The following is a 22,374-nucleotide window of genomic DNA, read 5'->3' on the forward strand; positions in this document are numbered from 1 at the left end:
TGGCCTGCAGTCGCTGGGCTCTCGGTCCCTCGCCCACACACACTCCAGTTCCTGGCTCACTCTCTCGGGCCTCTCTAGTCTCTGGCCTGGGCTCCCTCCCTCTTCCCCCAATCCCTTTTCTCCCTGTCACCTGGCCATCTTGGCCCAGGCTCTGCTGCGTGTGCCCTGGGGTCATGCCCTGGCGGAAGCCCCTCCGCGTGCCCGCAGCGTGCCCCGTGGCTGAAGTACCTCTTAGAAACCAACTTTGCCAAGTTGGGTTTGTCAGGGATCGGCTTAAAGAAGAAGGGAGATCAGAAACTGAAAGGAGGGCTGAGGACACACTTCGCCATGGGCTGTTGGCAGGGGTCCCGTTCACTCTGGGCTAGTAATGCCCACTTTTTGGAGTTTGATGACAGGCTCCGGAGATGGCCCTTATCTCTGCTGCCTCTTGCCTGCATCCATGGCGGAGCGGCTTGCTGGCTTTGGTGCTCTGTTGTCAGCGTGTGGCTGTGAAGTCACAGTGAGAGAATTTAATGTCAGGAAAACTAGATTATGCAACGATTGTTGTTCACATACTGAAAGTTTTTCTGAACATTAAACTAAAGCAAGTTAGAAATTATGTGGCCAGTTTTAATATTGGCTTTCATTCTGTTGGTGTCTCAAAAGAGATAATTTTGCAGCCGGCTGAACCTGAATAATAGTAGACTCTGCAGTAACTAATGTGGTTTATAAAACGAGAAGTGTAAATCAAATGTTAGAGTGTCTGTCATACACACTTTTGTAATGCTCTCTGCTGAGAAAACTGAGTGTAGTTTGATTTAAAATTAGCTAAACAGCAGTATCAGTGCACTAGTCACTGGAATGCAACAAATGTGGTATTGACATCCTCACAATATGAAACATCATGAAATAGGTCCAAAATCATGAGGAAAGAATTATATCATGATTTTTGGTTTGTCTTTTGATTTTTGAACTTGCCCAGCCCATTCACAGTGTGTGTAGGTGACAAGTAGTGTTGTCTCCTCCCCCAAATTCATTGGGTACAGTGATTTTGGCCCCACTGTAGTAGTTGTCACCCACTCATGCCTGTCCCCTACCCAGCAATTAATTCTACCCTCAACTTCTAAATCAGTCGTGCACCTGCATTTGCCTGGCCTGTCTCCCAGCCCCCCTCACACTCACCCCATCACTTCAACCCCATCTGCCTAGCCCCCATATCTGTCTATTTCATTCCCCCCATTCCCCACCAACCTCACCTCTGTTCCTCCTGGGTAGGGTTGCCAGGTGTCCAGTTTTCTACCGGAATGCCCGGTCGAAAAGAGACCAGGCAGCTCCAGTCAGCACTGCCGACGGGCGTTAAAGTCCGGTCAACAGCACAGTGGGAGCCCAGGGCTAAGGCAGGCTACCTGCAGCTCCTGGAAGTGGCTGCCAGGTCCCTGCAGCCCCTAGGTGCATGGGCATCCAGGGAAGCTCCGCACGCAGCCCCCGCCCCCAAGAACCGGCTCCGCAGCTCCCATTAGCCGGGAACCACAACCAATGGGAGCTGCCGGGGTGTCACCTGTGGGCCCGTGGGCAGCGTCTAGAGCCTCCTTGGCCATCCATGCACCTAGGGGCCGCAGGGACCTGGCGGCCACTTCCTGGGAGCTGTGGTAAGCACTGCCGGGACTCCGCACCCCATCCTGTACCCCAACCCTCTGCCCCAGCCTGGAGTCCCCTTCCCGCACCCCAAACTCCCTCCCGGAAGCTCACATCCTCTCCCTCACTCCAACCCCCTGACACAATCTGGAGCCGCCTCCTGCACCCCAAACCCCTTATCCCCGGCCCCACCTCAGAGCCTGCATCCCCAGCCGGAGCCCTCACCCTGCACACAGCCCAGCCTCCTGCCCCAGCCCAGAGGTGTCTCCTGCACCCTGAACCCCTCATTTCTGTCCCCCCCAGGCCACACCCCCAGCCCAGAGCCCATCCCTCCCCTGCACCCCATCCCTCTTCCCCAACCCAACCCAACCCCCTTTCCCAGGGCCAGAAGAGGCCAAGACAAGCTTCAATTTGTCTGTAAAAGTACCAGGACTAAAAATACTCCAATGATTTTGCACGTACTCTGGAGCCCTCCCTTAACTCATATGAAAAGGAGGACTTGTGGCACCTTAGAGACTAACAAATTTATTTGAGCATAAGCTTTCGTGAACTACAGCTCACTTCATCGGATGCATGTAGCTCATAAAAGCTTATGCTCAAATAAATTTGTTAGTCTCTGAGGTGCCACAAGTACTCCTTTTCTTTTTGCAGATACAGACTAACATGGCTGCTACTCTGAAACCTGTCTTAACACATAAGTTGGAGTGTAATGCTAACCACTAGTAAAGATAGTGGTATCTTATTTGGAAGTTGCAGTTGAACCAAAGGCTAAGGGTGTCATTCAACGCCAGTGCATTGTGGTAAACAAATGTTATTTGATTATTGATTATTAATAGTGGACTAGCAAGTTGGAGGGATAGTTCAGTGGTCTGAGCATTGGCCTGCTAAACCCAGGGTTGTGAGTTCAATCCTTGAGGGGGCCATTTAGGGATCTGAGCCAAAAATTGGGGATTGGTCCTGCTTTGAGCAGGGGGTTGGGATTAGATGACTTCCTGAGGTCCCTTCCAACCTTGATATTCTATGATTCTATGAAGATACCATACTTAAAAATTAACTAGCCTATAAACTGTACAAAAATCAGTTACCTAATTTTGATTAGTAAAATAAACATTCTGTGCAAACATGAATATGAACTACAGCAGTACAATATTTATTAGCAAGATATATAAAAAGTTCCCTATGCTATTTTGTAATGTACAGTGAAGTATGTACTGTCTACATGAAGTATGTAACCTGACTTTTAGTGGTTAAACACTAGCTTATTCTACAGTATGCAGAATGTTGAAATCACTTATATCATTCCAAAAAAACCCAAGGCTGAATGTTACTGAGTCTGTAAATAGCTCATTCAGTTTCTTCAGAACAACATAGGCATTTTTAATCTCTCATCTCCACCATCCTTACCTCCCAAATTGTCATTTAAACCTAGGATTGTCAGTTTGTGTTTGTTTCTCAGAGAGAGAGAGGCAACCACTGGTGTTAAATGCCAACCTAGAGGCAACCATGGTGGAGATAAGAGATGTAAAAATTTTCCTAATTGATCATTTGACCCTTATTTTTCTGTAATTGCTAAACTGTAATATTGTAATTGATCATTTAAGCCCTTAAATAGAAATATTCACAAATCTAAGCAGATTTTAGTGGGTTTAATGTTAGATTCTTATTACTGTATTCTATATTTCCTGAAATACAGTACCATAACTACTCTGAACTATTCTATGCTTTTTCCATCTCAATTTATACTCTTGAGGGTCTTTCATATTGTAGGTTTTGTCAGGCGATTACAATAATTAGGTTTTAAAGCCATTATTTAGCACTTGTGTACGATGCAGGATTAAAGTTTTGTAGTTGTATTTTTTAATTTGTGTTAATTTAAAGCCAAATTCAGACATGATTTAAACAGTCACAGATCCATGTCTTCAACAGCAAGTTGAACTGGTTTACACAAGGTATGAATTTAGCGTTGAATGTTAAGGGATTGTCTCAAGTATATATAAGCAAGGACATTCAGTGAACACCAAAGATGTCATGAATGGTTCCATATGTAGCTATCTATTATACCATAAACAAGTCTGTAAAATCATGCAGTGTTGTGTATCAAAGTTTTGAAACACGAATTAAAATTGTGCTTCAGAGATTACTTGTAATTTGATCTGTCTGAAAAGAGTCAGGAATCATAAGCAGATTTGTGTACTCTAAATTGCATTGACAATTTAGTAGTATGTGCAAATGTTCAGGCTGATCTCTAATTTTCCTGTACTCTTATGCCACTAATATTTCGTGCCTTAGATAGTAAAGATATGTTAGAGGGAAAATAGCTGAATGTTTTTAAATGTTTCTTGAAACTAGGTAGGTATGGTTGAAATGCTTGAAACTACTTTACCTGCTCATTTTACACAATGATGGATTTTCCTCTACATTTCTCAGATCAGCTAAAATACTAACAAAGGCTGTCGTTGATGAAGAGAATATAGATGACATAATTAAAGATATCATTGATGAAAGCAGCTTTTCCAAAAAAACTGTGGTAAGTAGAGTTCTGAAAAATGCTGCATGAAGGGGTTCAGTTAGAAAGTTTTCAGAAAAGGGAGTTTCAGGGAGGTGTGTGTTTGTTTGTTTTTTAATTGTGAGAAAGCAGGTGGGTGTAGTGAACTTGGGAGCTCAGGATATGTGAACTGTGTGGAGGTTCAGAGAGCCTGAGAACCAGACTCTCTTCCTCAATAAGTGGTACAGCATGGACAAGAAATTATGGAAGCTAAAGCCAAGATCCAGAAAGGGATTTAGGCATTGCAATGCTCAGCATCGTGGTGCCTAACTTTTAGGCATCTAGAAAGACACAGAATCAACACTGCAATTCACAAAGCCTGAGTTAGGTACCTGGGTTCCCTATACAATGACTGTGGAGATAGAAGCGCCTTGGAATGTGATCACAGAAGCCAACGTGCTAGTCAGGGAGCTGGAAATGCTAGCCCATGGGAAATTCTAAGGAGAGGTGTGTGTCCTAAACCCTACCACTTTGACAGAGATAGACACCTATCTCTGCTAACAGTCCATGATCAGGAACCCACCTCCTGGAGTCAAGTAACTTAGGTTCCACAGAAAATGGCGGGAAGAGGAGAAAGTGATGGTGTTTAACCTCTGTGCTAAAAATTATAGAGCACTTGCCAGGGATGTGGGAGATCCAGGTTCAATTCCCCTCTTTGCTAAAGGGGGAGGAAGGATTTTAACCGGCATCTCCAACCTGCCAGAAATATGCTCTAACTACTGAGTTATGGGATATTCTGGTGTGGGGCTCCCCCAGTCTTTCCAGTTGAAGCTGTTCCATTATGAATAATTAGTAAAAGAGTCAGTGGAGCTGGGGAACTGGACCTTAGTCTCCCACCTCGCAGGTGAGTGCCCTAACCACCAGGCTACACAGTCATTCTCTCTCTGTCTCTTTCTTTCTTTCTTTAGCAGGAGAGATTGAGGGAGCCCTGACACATTGCCTAGGGATACCCAGGGTTGTGAGGCACCTCGCTATCACCTGCCATAGCTATGCCTGCCATGGTAATCCCCAACTCCTCCAGCCAGAGGCAACACAAGCACTCCCCTCTAGGCCTTACAGGCCCCACTGTTACTCTACAGGTTAGTGATAGATACAGTCCAACCTTTGAGCTCTCCAGGCGTCTTCCTGGAGTGTTCAGCGCCTGGTCCACTGGTATTGGCAGTATTCACAGATTCGCTGCTTCCAAAGAAACAGTACTCATCAGCTTACCAGTTCTATCTCGTATCACCTCTCCACTCAATACACAGCCTTTCGATATACTTGATTTCACTGCAAACGTAAGTTTATTTAACAAAGCACAGATTCAAGTAATAGCAAGAAGTAGTACTGGAAACAAATGTTTACATATAAAATAAAGTTATAATGCATTCTTGAGCCTAGACTTATTTACCAAGGTACTCTCATGTCTTGTAGAGTTTGACTCACCCAAAATCCTTGCAGCTCTTTTTAGCCAGCTTAGCTGTGATACTCCTTTCATGAGATAAGCATGCTGTCCTCATGCCCTCACCCCACAGATATATCAGTCCCATCCTTTGTCTTTATTCATAGACAGGGCACCCCTGCTCATTGTTTCGTCCTGTGAATTTCCTCTCTTGTAGATTTCAAAATCTCTTTTTTTGCCTGTGGCTCAGTATGCAAATAGGCCTACATTGTGAGCCATACCATACACAAATGACTAGCCAAGGGTGATAGATATCTGCTGCCTCCTGTCTGAAAGGAAAATTTTTGAGGTGTTTCACCTCCTGGTGACCGTCCTTAACTCCAAGATCTTAACGACATGAATTTTAGAATAGATACATAACTCATAACTGACACAGGGAAGAAAGGTAAGCAGCAGGATACGGACCCTGGACTTCAGGAGAGCAGACTTCGACTCCCTCAGGGAACAGATGGGTAGGATCCCCTCGGGGGCTAACATGAAGGGGAAAGGAGTCCAGGAGAGCTGGCTGTATTTCAAGGAATCCCTGTTGAGGTTACAGGGACAAACCATCCCGATGTGTCGAAAGAATAGTAAATATGGCAGGCGACCAGCTTGGCTTAATGGTGAAATCCTAGCGGATCTTAAACATAAAAAAGAAGCTTACAAGAAGTGGAAGATTGGACATATGACCAGGGAAGAGTATAAAAATATTGCTCGGGCATGTAGGAATGAAATCAGAAGGCCCAAATAGCACCTGGAGCTGCAGCTAGCGAGAGATGTTAAGAGTAACAAGAAGGGTTTCTTCAGGTATGTTGGCAACAAGAAGAAAGCCAAGGAAAGTGTGGGCCCCTTAATGAATGAGGGAGGCAACCTAGTGACAGAGGATGTGGAAAAAGCTAATGTACTCAATGCTTTTTTTGCCTCTGTCTTCACTAACAAGGTCAGCTCCCAGACTGCTGCGCTGGGCATCACAACATGGGGAATAGATGGCCAGCCCTCTGTGGAGAAAGAGGTGGTTAGGGACTATTTAGAAAAGCTGGACGTGCACAAGTCCATGGGGCCGGACGAGTTGCATCCGAGAGTGCTAAAGGAACTGGCGGCTGTGATTGCAGAGCCATTGGCCATTATCTTTGAAAACTCGTGGCGAATGGGGGAAGTCCCAGATGACTGTAAAAAGGCTAATGTAGTGCCAATCTTTAAAAAAGGGAAGGAGGAGGATCCTGGGAACTACAGGCCAGTCAGCCTCACTTCAGTCCCCGGAAAAATCATGGAGCAGGTCCTCAAAGAATCAATCCTGAAGCACTTAGAGGAGAGGAAAGTGATCAGGAACAGTCAGCATGGATTCACCAAGGGAAGGTCATGCCTGACTAATCTAATTGCCTTCTATGACAAGATAACTGGCTCTGTGGATAAAGGGAAAGCAGTGGATGTATTGTTTCTTGACTTTAGCAAAGCTTTTGACACGGTCTCCCACAGTATTCTTGTCAGCAAGTTAAAGAAGTACGGGCTGGATGAATGCACTATAAGGTGGGTAGAAAGTTGGCTAGATTGTCGGGCTCAACAGGTAGTGACCAATGGCTCCATGTCTAGTTGGCAGCCGGTGTCAAGTGGAGTGCCCCAAGGGTCGGTCCTGGGGCCGGTTTTGTTCAATATCTTCATAAATAATCTGGAGGATGGTGTGGATTGCACTCTCAGCAAATTTGCGGATGATACTAAACTGGGAGGAGTGGTAGATACGCTGGAGGACAGGGATAGGATACAGAGGGACCTAGACAAATTGGAGGATTGGGCCAAAAGAAATCTGATGAGGTTCAATAAGGATAAGTGCAGGGTCCTGCACTTAGGACGGAAGAACCCAATGCACAGCTACAGACTAGGGACCGAATGGCTAGGCAGCAGTTCTGCAGAAAAGGACCTAGGGGTGACAGTGGACGAGAAGCTGAATATGAGTCAGCAGTGTGCCCTTGTAGCCAAGAAGGCCAATGGCATTTTGGGATGTATAAGTAGGGGCACAGCGAGCAGATCGTGGGACGTGATCGTCCCCCTCTATTCGACATTGGTGAGGCCTCATCTGGAGTACTGTGTCCAGTTTTGGGCCCCACACTACAAGAAGGATGTGGATAAATTGGAAAGAATCCAGCGAAGGGCAACAAAAATGATTAGGGGTCTGGAACACATGACTTATGAGGAGAGGCTGAGGGAACTGGGATTGTTTAGTCTGCAGAAGAGAAGAATGAGGGGGGATTTGATAGCTGCTTTCAACTACCTGAGAGGTGGTTCCAGAGAGGATGGTTCTAGACTATTCTCAGTGGTAGAAGAGGACAGGACAAGGAGTAATGGTCTCAAGTTTCAGTGGGGGAGGTTTAGGTTGGATATTAGGAAAAACTTTTTCACTAGGAGGGTGGTGAAACACTGGAATGCGTTGCCTAGGGAGGTGGTGGAATCTCCTTCCTTAGAAGTTTTTACGGTCAGGCTTGACAAAGCCCTTGCTGGGATGATTTAATTGGGGATTGGTCCTGCTTTTGAGCAGGGGGTTGGACTAGATGACCTCCTGAGGTCCCTTCCAACCCTGATATTCTATGATTCTATGAACTCCTTAAATATTATCCGCACATACTTTTTGCAATGATGACAGTGACCAGTGGGCTACTGGCTCTTGGTAGAGACCTCACATGTCACCCTTTGGTAAACTGTTATGCTTATATCCAACCCAGGGGATCCCTGTAAACCCTATGCACCCCCTGTGCCTTCTGCCATTTGGCACCAAGAAGTCCCTGGGTTATAAGCCCAATATCAGAATATCCTATAACTCAAGTGGATAAACTCTAGATGAGCTGCTATTAGGGAAAACTTCAAAACTTTCAATTAAATGGTCTTGTACTTTCCAATTTCTTTTTCTGTCATTACCAAGATATTTGTCTAAATAGAAGCTTTCTCTTCTTCAGTCTACATCCTTCCACCATTTTATTAACTGAAGTTGCAGTTTGGTGTGTTAGTGTTTCATGGAATCATTGTCTGGTGGTTAGCATACAGAACTGGGAATCAGAGTTAAATTCCTAGCTATGCATTTACTGTATGACTTTGGGCAAGTCACTTAGGCTTCAATTTTTAAGTGTGTCTACTAATTTTCAGTGCCACACATGAGACACCTAGAATGTGTTTTTTAAAAAAAAAAAAAAAAGGTGCTGAGCACCCACAATTCCAGTTGGATAGATTTGAAAGATGTACATTTGGAGTTTAAGTTATTTGATTACTATCCTGGGCCAGATCATTATTCCCACCTGCCCCCCAACACCCAAATATATTTGTATGGAGAGGGGCAGAATCTGCTGCCTCCTTTGCATGGGGTTCTCACAGAGCCCTCTGCAGAGTGGGGGCATCTGCATTTGGGGAGGAAATTGGGTGAGTTTAGATGTGTTATGAGCCTGGTTCCCTATCTACCCATGGGTGGATCTGCTAAAATTGTGATGCCTTTTGAAAAGAGCCAAATCACCGTGACGGACAACTTGCAGTTTTTCTACCTTCATTCCGATTTCCATCGGAGAGATTTCTGGCCTTTGCTTCTTAAGCAAAACTGAATGGCTGTGTATGTTGCTGTAATGCTGCCTGGTTCTCTCTCTGTTTTGAAATAGAAACTGACATATAAATCTGAAAGTCCCACATCTGAAAGAAATAGTGCTTCCATTCAGGCACATGGTAAAAGGTAAGTGAAGCGTGCTGACCTGAATACACAAGTGTGTAAATTCTATAATCGGTCTAGTAATGTCTACTATTTAAACTATGATGACACTGAATTACAAAGGAACTAAGTATTTAGGGGAGCTTTCGTAGGAGAAAGGACAAATAATTCAGCGTTTTGTGACTCCAAAGAGCAAAGGAAGTTTTTCATTCATTTAATAGATTCATAGATTCCAAGGCCAGAAGAGACCATTGTGATCATCTGATCTGACCTCCTGTATAACACAGGCCATAGAACCTCCCCCAGCATAATTCCTTTTTGAATGTTTAAAAAAATCCAGTCTTGATTTAAAAATTGCCCCTAATGGAGAAACCATCACAACCCTTGGTAAATTGTTCCAGTGGTTAATTACCATTAAAAACTTACACCTTATTTCCATTCTGAATTTGTCTAGCTTCAGCTTCCAGCCATTGGAGTTTGTTATACTTTTGTCTGCTAGATTGAAGAGCTCATAATCAAATATGTGTTCCCCATGTAGGTACTTTTAGCCTGTGATCAAATCTCCCCTTAGGCTTCTCTTTGTTAAGATAAACAGATTGAGCTCCTTGAGTCTATCAGTATAAGGAATGTTGTCTATAATGCTAAATTAAAGTACTAAAGATTACTGCAGTTGTAAATAATCTTCTGCCACATGAAAAAGCATTAACAGTTCAAAATTAATGTTCTGTTTTACTTTTCTGTGTTTATTTTAAGTCCCTGTACTATTTGGTGAACACGTAGCCCATAGTAGAGTGTTTCTGTGACTCTTGCTTATGCACACATTGAAAAACTTTTAATTCTTATATGCTCCTGGATGTTCAGCATAAGTCCAATAAAGTAACACTTACTTTATAATTACTGTGCTTTACAATTCTAATGAAAATAATGGACTTGCTGAAAAGGTACATGTGCTCATTGGAGCATGACAGACTAGGTCAAATCAACTTAGGTTATTATTATGCTACTTTTCCCAAATGACTTTAACTAATTTTACATTTCTCTGTTGAATTCATGTAGCTGTTGTCCAGTGTATCTTGGCGGAAGCTCTACACCACGTGGTATAGGAACAAATATTTCGCAGAGGTAGGAAATCTGAAATCTGAAAGATACTACTCTATTACATGTGGTTTATTTCATGAGTGTGTTTTAGAGACCTCTTGAGAGCTTATCTGCTCAATATTGACACTAAAGATTCTATGGCCCTTTTTATAAAAGTAGGGTGTCCCCAGCTCTTATGGTATCACCATTTCATTAGTTCTGCAGTCATAGTTATCCAGCTGAGGCCAGACTTGGATTTTTAATTAAAAAAAAAATCAGTTCAAGTTTCAGACCATCTTTAGACATTTTAAGGAAGGAAAAAGCATGCAAGGCAACATTTTTTCTTTGCAGGTAACATTTAAAAAAATTAAATAACCCATCAACTTACAGCAAGTCACAAGAAATTTCAGCCCAAAGGGAATTTTCTTCTAAATCATGTTTTTAAAGTGCTTATAACAAACAGTGTCTTCAGAACCAGAATTATGGGCCAGATCTTGACTCCTATGCTAAGGATTTGCACAGGGATTTTATGTGGGAGACCGAATCTTTCCCTGTAAAGCCACTTTCGTGCCCACCAGCTTCAGCTGTGTATGTGATCTTTACACCCCTTACCTCAAAAGGCAGTTTTGTTTAATGGAACTACTTAGTTGTGGTTACACAAGCCATGCAGCCACTCAAACTTGCTTAGAGAGAAGAATTGTGGAGTATTGCGCCTTACTGTGCAGGGGAAGCAGTCTTCCTCAGTGGCCTTTTCCAGTGTGACCTTTAACAGTGTATCTGTAGCAGTTCAGCTGCTTTTGAGCCCTGTGCTGCATATTATCCTACTGCACTGCACTAGCATAGCTCTACAGTCTAGTAGCCTAAATGTAGTCTTCCGTATTTTTCATCAGGAAAAACTGACAATCTAGCCCAAGGATTCTCAAATTTCATTGCATCGCAATCCCCTTCTGACAACTAAAATTACTACAAGACCCCAGGAGCCGGGGACTGAAGCCCGAGCCTGACCGAGCCCCACTGCCCTGGGCAGGGGGGCCAAAGCTGAACTGCAAGGTCTTCAGCCCTGGCGGGGCTGTAACCTGAGCCCTGCCACCGAGGGCAGTGGGACTCAGTCTTCGACTTTGGTCCCAGACCACAGCAAGTCTAACACCAGCCCAGGTGACCCCATTAAAAAGGGGTCACAACCCACTTTGGGGTCACAATCCACAGTTTGAGAACTGCTGATCTAGCCTAAAATTCATTGTGAAAAAATAAGCTTTTAAAATACCAGCATTCTCTACTACTAAATAATTTACCTAATACACTTAAACTGAAGTATTACTATCCATTTTTCCCCAAGGGTTTTAAAACTGAAAAGGCTATCTTCAGATTGGTTGGCAAACGCAAAATCAGTTTCTTAATGTGTTTTTTGTTGTTTAAAGTAGAGCAATATGTTAACAAACTCCTTTATATTATGGTCCTGATCCTGCAGTTCTTACATGAATAGTCCTAAAAGCCCCAACGTGGTAAGGTACTTAAACACATGTGGACCTTTAAGCACAGGAGTAGTCCCACTGGAAGTTACACTTACAGGCCATCCTTCTGAGGCCAGTAGACCTTCTCATACAAGTGAGGGTTTGCAGGATCAGGCTGGTAGTGGAAACAGTATATTGTATAAAAAGTATATTGAGAAAGCCTTAGAACTTGCAGATGAAAAATACAACTGTAAGGACATAGATCCATGACTAAACATAGGAATCTTATAAGGGCTTAGGTTACTGGTGAGTACATCTAAGTGGGGAGTGAAGGGAAATAAAACTGAAGACCAAATAGAAAACCACTGGCGTATGACCTTTTAATATGTGGATTTCTCTTCAAAAAGCTAAAATTATTACTTTTTCTCTTGTAAATGTTATAGTAAAAAATGACAGCACTGCCTTAAGTTAGGGTTGCCTAAAACTTTCCATTATAAGACCCTGTTTTTGATTGTGAAGCTAACTGTTTAGGCTGAAGTTTTCCATGCTGAATGTCTGCCTCAGGTTGAATTTTTTTTTTTTTTTTTTAAAGTTTAGAAAAAATAGTTTAGCCATTTCTGAGAACTTTTTTTAGTATTTGGAAAAACAGGTTCACCATTTTGTTGAGCTCTAATGCCTCCATAATTCAGAGCAGGGTCTCTAAATGTTTTTGGGGGTGGGGAATGGTCCCAGTGGGGTCAGAGAGATACCTTTGCTGCCCCTGTAAACGTCCACCCAAGCTTGCCAGGCATCACAGCTGAGATCAGGGAGACTCTCTCTTGTGCTCTTATTGCTCCCCTGCTGATGCCTAGGCAGTGTGGAAGAGGAATCAGCCTGTTTCGAGTGCTGAGGAATGAGAAGCAGAGGGAATAGCCGGGGATAAGAAATTGGGACCCTGCTTCAAGGAGGGGAACGGGGCAGATGGAGATAGAAATAGCACCCCGGGAGAGGAAGACATGGTTGGGGACTGGGATCAAAGAGTCTGTAACAGCTAGAGATCACTCTCCTCCAGAACCTGGAGCAGAACCCAGGAGTCTGGATTGCCTACAGACCTCTATTGTAAGCAAACATTTGTGAAGCCTGCTGACAAACTATTGTGTCTCATCCTCTTGTGGCTGTCTTGCAGATAGCCACCTAAAACTATTAGTATCACCAGTTAGTTATTCTGTTAGCTCAAGTGAGAGTGTGCTGTGCTGTGTGTCTAAAGAGTCCAACTGTGGAGGTCAGTATGGATGGAATTTGTTCAGTATGCTTTAAAAAAACCAGTAAATTACATGCAAAAAACTATGTTAAGAGAACGTTATGGTTGTAAAGTCAAGCATTTATATATTTCTATTCCCATACAGAGTATGGTCCCATACCTTATTTACTGTATACCATCCAAATCTGCACTGAATACAGATTTATTAATTCCTTTACAGACTTTTTTAAACACTTATCGCCATTGTATCTGAATGCTTCATAAACATCATCCTTTACACCATCCTTGTGAGGGGAGGTGGTGGTATTCTCGTCTTTACAGATGAGGAACTGAGGCACAGAGAGATTAAAACCAACATTATCAGAAGTGTCTACCAATTTTAAGTGCCCAACTTGAGACACCTAGGGTCTGATTTTTCAGAGAAATTAGAATTGCATAGCACTTTGTATGTTTAAAGCACAGCTCCCATTGACATCAGTTGTAGCTCTGAGTGCTCAGCACTTCTGCAGATTAGGCACCCAGAAAATGAGGAACACACAATAGCCACCTGTGAAATTTTTGGTTTAAGGCAGTGTTTCCCAAACTTGGGACGCCGCTTGTTCAGGGAAAGCCCCTGGCGGGCCCAGCCGGTTTGTTTACCTGCCGCGTCTGCAGGTTCGGCCGATCGCGGCTCCCACTGGCCGCAGTTTGCCACTCCAGGCCAATGAGGGCCGCAGGAAGCGGCAGCCGGTATGTCCCTCGGCCCGCACCGCTTCCCATAGCTCCCATTGGCCTGCAGCGGCGAACCGCGGCTAGTGGGAGCCGCAATAGGCCAAACCTGCAGACGCGGCAGGTAAACAAACCAGCCTGGCCTGCCAGCGGCTTTCCCTGAACAAGCAGCGTCCCAAGTTTGGGAAACACTGGTTTAAGGGATATACTCAGCATCACAGAGGAAAACTCTGGCAAAGGCGGGCATAGAATCCAGGGAAGCATTTCGCTTCCTTAGCCATGAGATGATCCCTTCTCTACCTACAATCCTCTGCCTCATTCACTACACACCTTCCACCTTCACCCTCCAAATGAGGCAGGAGTTGAGACAACAGCCTCCATAATCTATATTAACCTAGTTAGTTCCCAGCGCACCATCCAGCTTATGCACTGAATGAGGCAGTGGAAAGTATGTATGAGCTCATGTAATTAAAGCATGTAGAATGCCTGTGCGTGAGAGGGCACCTTAGTTCTGGAATTTTGTAACTTTTGAGCACTTGATTTTGAAATCTTAATATATCTTTGTAATAAATCACTGATATTTGATTATTTTACTTTGAACAGAACATGTGATCAGCTACGTTGTACTGCCTGTGACTTCCATGTGTCTCATTACAATGACTACCAGTGGGATAAGTCATGTGATTATCTCTTTTTCAGGTATGCCTCAGGTAGACTTGAAGTTAGTATTTGGGATACTATGCTTATCAAAAATATACATTTTAATAGATAAAGAACCATATTTATTGCTGGCATAATCAGGTGATATTCCATGTAAATCAGTGTTACTTTCACTAGTGATGAATTTGGCCTCTTGTGTTCTATTGCAGTATGTTTCATTCATGAATAAAGTAAAAATATGACTTTCCTTATGTATATTTGCCACCATGTTTTGGGTGACAGACTTATTGCTTCTGTCAGGTTTTTTTCTCTCCACTGTTAAGTACCGTGCTCATGCTATGTATATAAGCTGTTCAGTGAGACTCAAGCACTTTAAAAGCCTTTGTTTTAAAAATGTAGAAGCTTGACTGAATGCAAGGTTTTCCATGGGAAAAAAACCTTGGACCAATCACTTTAAAAAAAAAATTTTTTTTTTTTTAAATTGTGGTATTTCTCCCTCTCCCCCATCCCAATGGGGATTTGAAGTCCCTGAATTTGTCCTTTAGCCACTTTGACTTGTTATTTCTCTAAAACCTTTCCTGAAGACCTTACTAGGTTGGATTGTAATGACAAATAAGAGGTTTATTCCTGATTTATACATGGAATTTTAATACAGTGCATTCCATTTATTTTGATAAAATCTGTTTTGATCAAAACTTTGTTCTCTTGAAATATATTGATCAGGTTAATTGGATGTTCACATTGTTTGTGTGAACACCAGGGTGTATTGTAGCTTGTAAAGAACACTAACACCTTATAATAATAACACATTAGTAAGTCATCTTGTAATTAATAGTCTCTTTCTTGTTATGTTAGGACGTCCTTTGTGTTCTCTCTGATCCTAAGAATCGATAGAGAGATCCTTGGTTTTTTTATTAATGCAAATTATTAAAAATACTCTGCATTGATAAGTTTTTTATATGATTCTTTGGTAACTAGAGAGTTTCATGAACTAAAAGGCAGAATGTATATTATTTAATGTACAAGTTATTCTGTTCCTGAGATTTTGAATGAATAAAATAAAGAATTTAATCAAGTGAAAGGCATTGTCATCAACTATTTCTAATTTGATTAAAATGTGTAATCCTCAACATGATGTTCAGCAATTTAGGCTAACATGGATTTAACAAAGCAAATTAGGGGATTAAAAGTGAGAATGAACCAGTTACATACCAAGCAGAATAGACAGAGGACAAATATACTTAGGGCACGTCTACACTACAGACTTAAATTGACATATGTCAGGTTGACTTGCAACCACCACAGTAATTACTGCAGAGGCTGATGTCCACACTACCCTCCTTCTGTTGGTGGTGTGCATCCTCACAAGCCAGGGCTCTCAATTCCCTACTGGGAACCAGCTCCCCCACCCCATTACCAGGCTTCTTGGCTCCCTGCTCCTGGCTGGGAGCAGGGGACAGCCTCCTGGGCTTCTCAGCCCCCCGGGCTTCTTGGCTCCCTGATCAGGGGGCCTCTGGGCAACAGTCTGGCTGGGAGCTGGGGGCAGCCAGGCTCTAGCTACCTGGCTATAGTGTGTACACTGTAGGGACAAGGCTATAGTGTGTACACTGACATAATTAGGTTGGCGTAAGCTGCCTCACATCAACCTAACTATGTAGTGTAGACCAGGTCTCAGATATTTGATTACATTCACTTGCAAACACAACCAGCATACCTGTCCAATTTTTTGAATATTAATATTAGACATGCCTGGTCTGTTAAACAACATGTCATAGATCTTGTAATAATGCTTACTCTGTAATATAACTCTTAAACAGAGAGATCTGATGACAATATTCGTATGCAATGTCTCTTTAAACAATCATTACAATAGTGAGCTTTTGTTTTGTTTCTCATATTTACATGGCATGCATTTGTAAACCTGTTAATCCTTCCTAAATAAATAGTGTAAAAATGAGATTTAAAGGATGGACAAGCAAGTTAGTAAATAAGCATCTACCCCACTGTGTTTAGTTCTCAGATTTCTATTGAAACATTTTTACTGTGCTCATCAGTGTAGTATTTGACCATCTATAAGGGCAGCAGATGAAGGATTAATGGAAAGAGCAGGCTAAATGTCAGTCATGGTTAACACATTAAGTTTACATTTGCTTTTTGAAATAACTGACTTTTATACCGGTCCTTTGGCTTCTTCATTTGTACTGCTGGATGCTAGCGTAGAAGTAACCTGTGATTTGGTGCATGTTCTCCCTATTGTCTATCTGTTTGTATTATGAAATGTGATCCCTTTTGCCTTCTACCCTGACCTGTTTCACCACAGACCTCTGTAGTGATTAACTTGCATATGCTATTTTCTGACAGCAGAATGTCACTGTGTATATGGATTCATTTATGATACAAGTGAACCAGTTTAAGATACTTAGGATAGCTGATACTGTATGAATCTAAACTAAATGAATACTTACAACACACTTCAGATTCACTCTCTAGACCAGATTGACCCCTCTGTAGGTTATTCCCAAGTAGGAGAGCTGATACTACATTAGTCTACTTGGTATTTCTTTCTGACTGATACTTTGGAGGATGGAATTCTCTCCTCTGCAGAACCAGCAGAGGACTAAACCTACAAAAACTTCAGGTTTCAATACACCTGCAAACAATAGTGACAGTACACTGAGACCTTTACTTAGGAAAGCATTATATTCAAGACAGCACTTCAGCACATGTTAAAATCCCACTAAAGTTAATGAGACTTAAGTGCACACTCAGTGTCTAGCATATGTTTAAGTGTTTTTCTGAATCAAGGCCCAAAGCTTGTTTCATGACGTAGCATCTGGCCTGAGTGCAGGAATGGCTGTTATTGCACTGGACTCTCCCTGTGGCTCCTGTCTCCCTGGGGGTTGTATACTGCAGAGGAGGAAGAGAAAGCAAGATGCTCTGTCCCAGTCAGAATTATACATCATTAGTGTTTCTTGCAGATTTTTTTTCGTGGGGGGAGGGAGGGAACCAATTCTGCAGAGAGTGGCTGTCTCCCTTCCCCCTCACCTCACCCTTGCTCCCTCCCCACCACAGACCTCAGTCAGCATAAACCACCCACGGAAGGGATCGACATTATCACAGTACAAAATGTTCCTTTTCTTCCAACTGATGTAAGTAAAAACAATATAACAGGAGGATTTTGACCCAATAGTTTGCCTTCTTGAATTTTTATTTGCTAGAACATTGTGTTGCTCTTGTAACAAAAAAGTTAGTGACCTGTATACATTTCAGAGCAGCCCATGGCTGATTTAGCCTATAACTCATAATTAAACCAGAGATGCTATTGCACTATAACCTCAGTACTTACCATGAAAGTGATTTAAAAATTGCATATAAAAAGGAGACTGGCCTGTTAAATAACCTCATTCAGCATTGCATGGGGACTTTATAGTTACTGTAGTCAAAGCTCCTACAATGACAGCACCTGGAAATGCAACAGTCCATTAACCGACAGGGAACTGGTTCTGAGGGCAGCAGTGCTGCATTTACTGGGGTGGCTGTGTGCTTCTGGTCCTCCTTCAGGTAAGGAAGAGGATTCTCAGCAACTGCTCTGGCTCCAGTAGATAAAGGACCACAACCACTACACATGTTCTTAAATTGTATGTGATTTCTCACTTCAGATATCATGATAGTGGAAGAAGGCGGTGAGGAGAAGGAAAAACAGTCTTGAGAGCTTGTGGGTTGGAAGAAAATAAGTAGATGTAGGCAACAGGACCAGGAGCCCGTAGAGTAGCTAGAGAGGAGTAACACTGCTGTTCTCACTGGCAGTTTCCTGCATGCATGTAGACTGCTATAGAAGCAAGAGCTGTCCAGCGATCACATTAAAGTGTAATGCACCTAGGATGCTAAAAATTTGCTTTAAAAAAAACACACAAACAAACAGATATAATAAGGTGTCTTTATAAAGCTAGTCTGTTCGAGTGGTTTCAGCAGAATTGGTTTCAGCAGAATGCCATGGGCTAAGATCTTTTCTCAGCTTCACATACAACTCCCGCTAAAGTTAGTCCCAGTGTATGCACATCCAATGTCAGAATTTGGCCCCATGGTGCTAAGTGCTTATTTTATAGAAAAAACGAACTTACATGATACTAAAGTGAACTTATTTGATTGACAGGAATAACATGCCTGAACTCAGTAAATTAAGAGCAAAGATGATAAAGAAGAAGGGATCACGGGCTTATGCTTGTCAGTGCAGTTGGAGATCCATTGGTGAACTAACTGACCTCCGAACAGACCGGCAGCTTCGTTGGGTCTGTGGTAAACATGTAGAATGAAGTCTTCTCACATATTTGGTATGCGTTCCTGTGTGAAAACAGACTTTCAAGTCAAACTGACTTCCTTTTACCATGCATTTCCCACTCTATTTTCTGAGAACAGAAAGGAACCTGAATGTTTTATCTAGAACTAGATAGTGACACTGAATTCAGAACTGAACATTTTTCCTCTCACTGTAACAGTCTCATGAATTAAGGGAGTTCATAGAGGAAACAGCCAGCTTGGAGGCCTTCTATTCCCTAGAGTGCCAGCTACAGGTGACATTAGAAGTGTTAATGATAAGTGGGCTTGATGCGCTCCTCCCCTCATGCCGTTGGAGGGAGAAGAAGCCAGTGAAACCAAATGGGGCACAGAAAAAGCAGCTTATAAGCCCTTGTTTTCTTCACTACCTGCATATATGAAATATGCACAAGTATTATGTATGGCTTGTTTTTTTTTCAGCACTGGAAATTATCATATTGAAAAATGGACTATAGTTCAATTTCGGCAAAGGGGATGGGATCATTTCATACAGTGATGTAAAAGAAAATGGAATGAAAACACTGTACTGAAAATATTTTTACTATTCAATAAAATAGTATTCTAAGGATTCATTCAGAGTTATTTGATGTATGCAATTTCATGTATACAAAGTGGTAACTGGTTTTTAAACACCTGTCATACTTTAATTACATCGGGAGAAATATGAGGAGCAATCTGCAGTAAGCAGATGAATGAAGCAACTCAAAGATTGGAAATTACTGTCATTAATTTCTTGGGGCGGTGGGGGTTGTAATTAAGAAATCCTCTTAACCAATCTTATAAAAATTGTCATGAACCTAAAGTTCTGGATAGGTGGTTCTAATAAATGGAAATATTGCCTTATTAGCAAGGAGAATTTTCTTGTCTCTTCTGATGATGCTGTATAGTTATCTTCATTTAACTACTAAAGACAATCTTTTCACATCTTTGGCCAAATGGTCTCTGTGGTATTTTGGTTGCAAGTAAAATTTGGTAAGTTTTCTGCTGGTTGGCCCTGCTGTAGATTTGATCGTTCGGTCCTTAGAAAAATTTTGTAAGAAAACTCGTAATGAGTGTGTATCATCTGCAAGTTCACTGCTATTGGTATTTCAACGCAAAGTTCCAGCTTTTAGAGAATATAGAACTGCAGGTTCCAGAAAATAGGCAAACGTAGAGATCAGTTGACGGACTAGTTCTGAAACAGCTGTTAGCAAGACAACTCTGCTTACCTGACAACCCAATATGAAGAGCTTCACCATCCTCGGCTTGGATTTGTAAGGGGTAAGTATTCCTGGGTTTTCTTCAGATGAGCTGAGTGGTTTACAGGCTCAGAGAATGCTAGGTGGGATTGGGGTAAGACGACACCTACAATCAGACCATGATTTATTGAAGAGTTCTTTAGGAGAAGGAAACTTTCCTCTCTTCCTCTAGAGGGAGTTCAGGTCAGCTCTGCATTTCAACAAGTGATGAGTTGCTTTGGTTTTGTTTGCCTAATTCAAAATTATTTTAGACGAACTTCCCCTAAGTCTTTGCTACCCAGTATTTGGAAGGCACCTCTCCTATATGGAACCAAATATTCAAGACTTCTGTTTCTGATAATGATATGCAAAATACACAGCTCTCAAGCTGACCTAGTAGTAGTGCTCTGGGAGATGTGGGTTTGCTGACTGGTCTCTCATTTCCAGATTCAGAAACACCTGTCAGGGAGCTCGATGGGTATGTCTACACTACCCGCCAGGTTGGCGGGCAGCGATCGATCCAGCAGGGGTTGATTTATCGTGTCTAGTCTAGATGCGATAAATCCACCCACGAGCGCTCTCCCGTCGACTCCTGTACCCCACCACCGTGAGAGGCGTCGACGGGGGAGCAGCAGCAATCGACTCACTGCGGTGAAGACACCACGGTAAGTCAATCTAAGTACGTCAAGTTCAGCTACGTTATTCACCTAGCTGAAGTTGCATAACTTAGATCGATCCCCGACCCCAGTGTAGACTAGGGCTATGAGTGAAGCTAAGCCAGTAATGAACAGGGAACCCCGGTCAATGCTTTCAGAGCTAGCAAGCAGAAACTAGGAAAAATTATGTGTTAATGTAGATGGAAAAAATAGGCCTGAAGAGTCAAAGGTGCTAATGAGACCCTGTCACTGTCCAACATTATACACTGTTAAAACAAGGTTTGGTATACAGAGACCTCAACCTGCTTCAGCCTATGGCAAATTCATTAGAAATCCTCTTAACCTAATATTAAAGATACAGAAAAGAAGGGAAAACAGTTAAAGCATTTGAAACTTAAAGAATTAAACAGGCTCTCATTTTAACAACATCCCTTGTTCCCTTTTCTTTAATTAGAGACAGTTATTAAAAAGGAAAAAGCCCCTTGTGTGACAGTCTTTTAGATTATATCAAAGATGGTAAGAACTGTCCTTTTTGGGGAAAAGAGAAGTTAGCAGAGATGGGCTCCAACTGTTGTGCAAGCCCAATCCTGTTTTTAAGACAAGCACCCAAAAAGGGAGAGAAAAAGACAGAAGATGTAGCTTCTCTGGTGCTAACTTTTACTTGTTACCTCGCTGCTTGAGAAACACAAACACAGTACACGGTCTTATCAACCGCTCTGAGACCTGGCAAACTTGTACCAGCATTGGGCTGTTTAGGACATTGCTTTTAGCTGCTTGTCTGGCCAAAGGCTTACAACAGTGTTGCAAAATACGTAGTCTTGGCCAGCTAAGCCAGACCTTTTGTTAGGCAGGAACAAAGAGGAGAGAAGAAATAAAGTGGAGAAGGAAAAGAACACATGGGTGAGAGGGGATAAACTCTCATATCCCAGTTGGTGGTTGAGTTTCAGCCAGAGCCAGTAGATGTGGTGGTGTCATCTGGGTCCCTCTCTCTGCCCTGGTCTGGTCAAGACGTCTCTCAGGATCAGAAAGACAAATGCCTGGGGCCCTAGCAAATAGTGGGATGGCAGACTCAGACTTTAAGATTAGAAGGAGCCATCATGATGCTCTAGTCTGAACTCCTGCACATTGCAGGCCATAGAACACTCACCCACCCACTTCTGTAATAAACCCCCTAGCCTCTGACGTGAAGGTGAAGCTTGCTCCTTCCTTTTCTCATGTCTCACAGTCAGCCAGCTTCATAGTAAGCCATCTTTTCCCCCCCGAAGTAGGTTTTTAGGTTTGGGGGTTTTTTGGGAGGATTCCAAAAGGGAAGTGATGGGCAGAATAGCCCATGCTCTCATTTTGTCCACCAGTTAGGCCTAATTTCTAACTCACGAGTTTTGGTTCATTGATTTCCATCTCACACTGTTCTTGTTAACCAGGCATGATCTTCATATACAATCCTTGAATTATAAGGAGTAGGCCTCTTCATTTGAACTAATTCAGTCTGTCTTTTTTTGTACCTTTCCCCATTATCATTTATATTATAGGTTATTGTGACATTTTATGAACTTGCACTCACTTTTCACAATTGAGCTCACAATTAGGGTAAATTAGTAGGCCCAGTTATTACAACAGTGACTAACAATGTAACTGGAAAGTGGAGGCTACCGAGGGGGAGAAAAAGGGGAAAAGGCCAAATGTGACTGAATGCAAGAAGGAAGACTTTAATCTTCAGGAGAGTGAAGGATGAATCTATTTACAGTACGAATCAGCTGTTCTCATAGGTCACC

The 22,374-nt window shown here is 42.5% G+C and overlaps 1 protein-coding gene and 1 long non-coding RNA gene across 2 annotated transcripts in view; one reads left to right on the forward strand and one right to left on the reverse strand.

Moving 5' to 3' along the window:
- The window catches only part of LOC142070967 (uncharacterized), a 38,497-nt gene extending 38,015 nt beyond the window's left edge, over positions 1–482 (reverse strand). The window contains exon 1 of the long non-coding RNA XR_012666913.1: positions 229–482. This is a non-coding gene — a long non-coding RNA (uncharacterized LOC142070967). The remainder of the gene's footprint in view (positions 1–228) is intronic.
- The window catches only part of CFAP418 (cilia and flagella associated protein 418), a 19,996-nt gene extending 695 nt beyond the window's left edge, over positions 1–19,301 (forward strand). The window contains exons 2-6 of the mRNA XM_048841280.2: positions 4,042–4,141; positions 9,212–9,282; positions 10,315–10,380; positions 14,338–14,433; positions 18,548–19,301. Coding sequence (XP_048697237.1) covers positions 4,042–4,141; positions 9,212–9,282; positions 10,315–10,380; positions 14,338–14,433; positions 18,548–18,707 — 493 coding nt within the window. The 3' untranslated portion in view covers positions 18,708–19,301. The remainder of the gene's footprint in view (positions 1–4,041; positions 4,142–9,211; positions 9,283–10,314; positions 10,381–14,337; positions 14,434–18,547) is intronic.
- Positions 19,302–22,374: the final 3,073 nt, after the last annotated feature.

The sequence above is a fragment of the Caretta caretta genome, chromosome 2 (genome assembly GCF_965140235.1).
Source record: "Caretta caretta isolate rCarCar2 chromosome 2, rCarCar1.hap1, whole genome shotgun sequence".
Classification (NCBI taxonomy): domain Eukaryota; kingdom Metazoa; phylum Chordata; order Testudines; family Cheloniidae; genus Caretta; species Caretta caretta.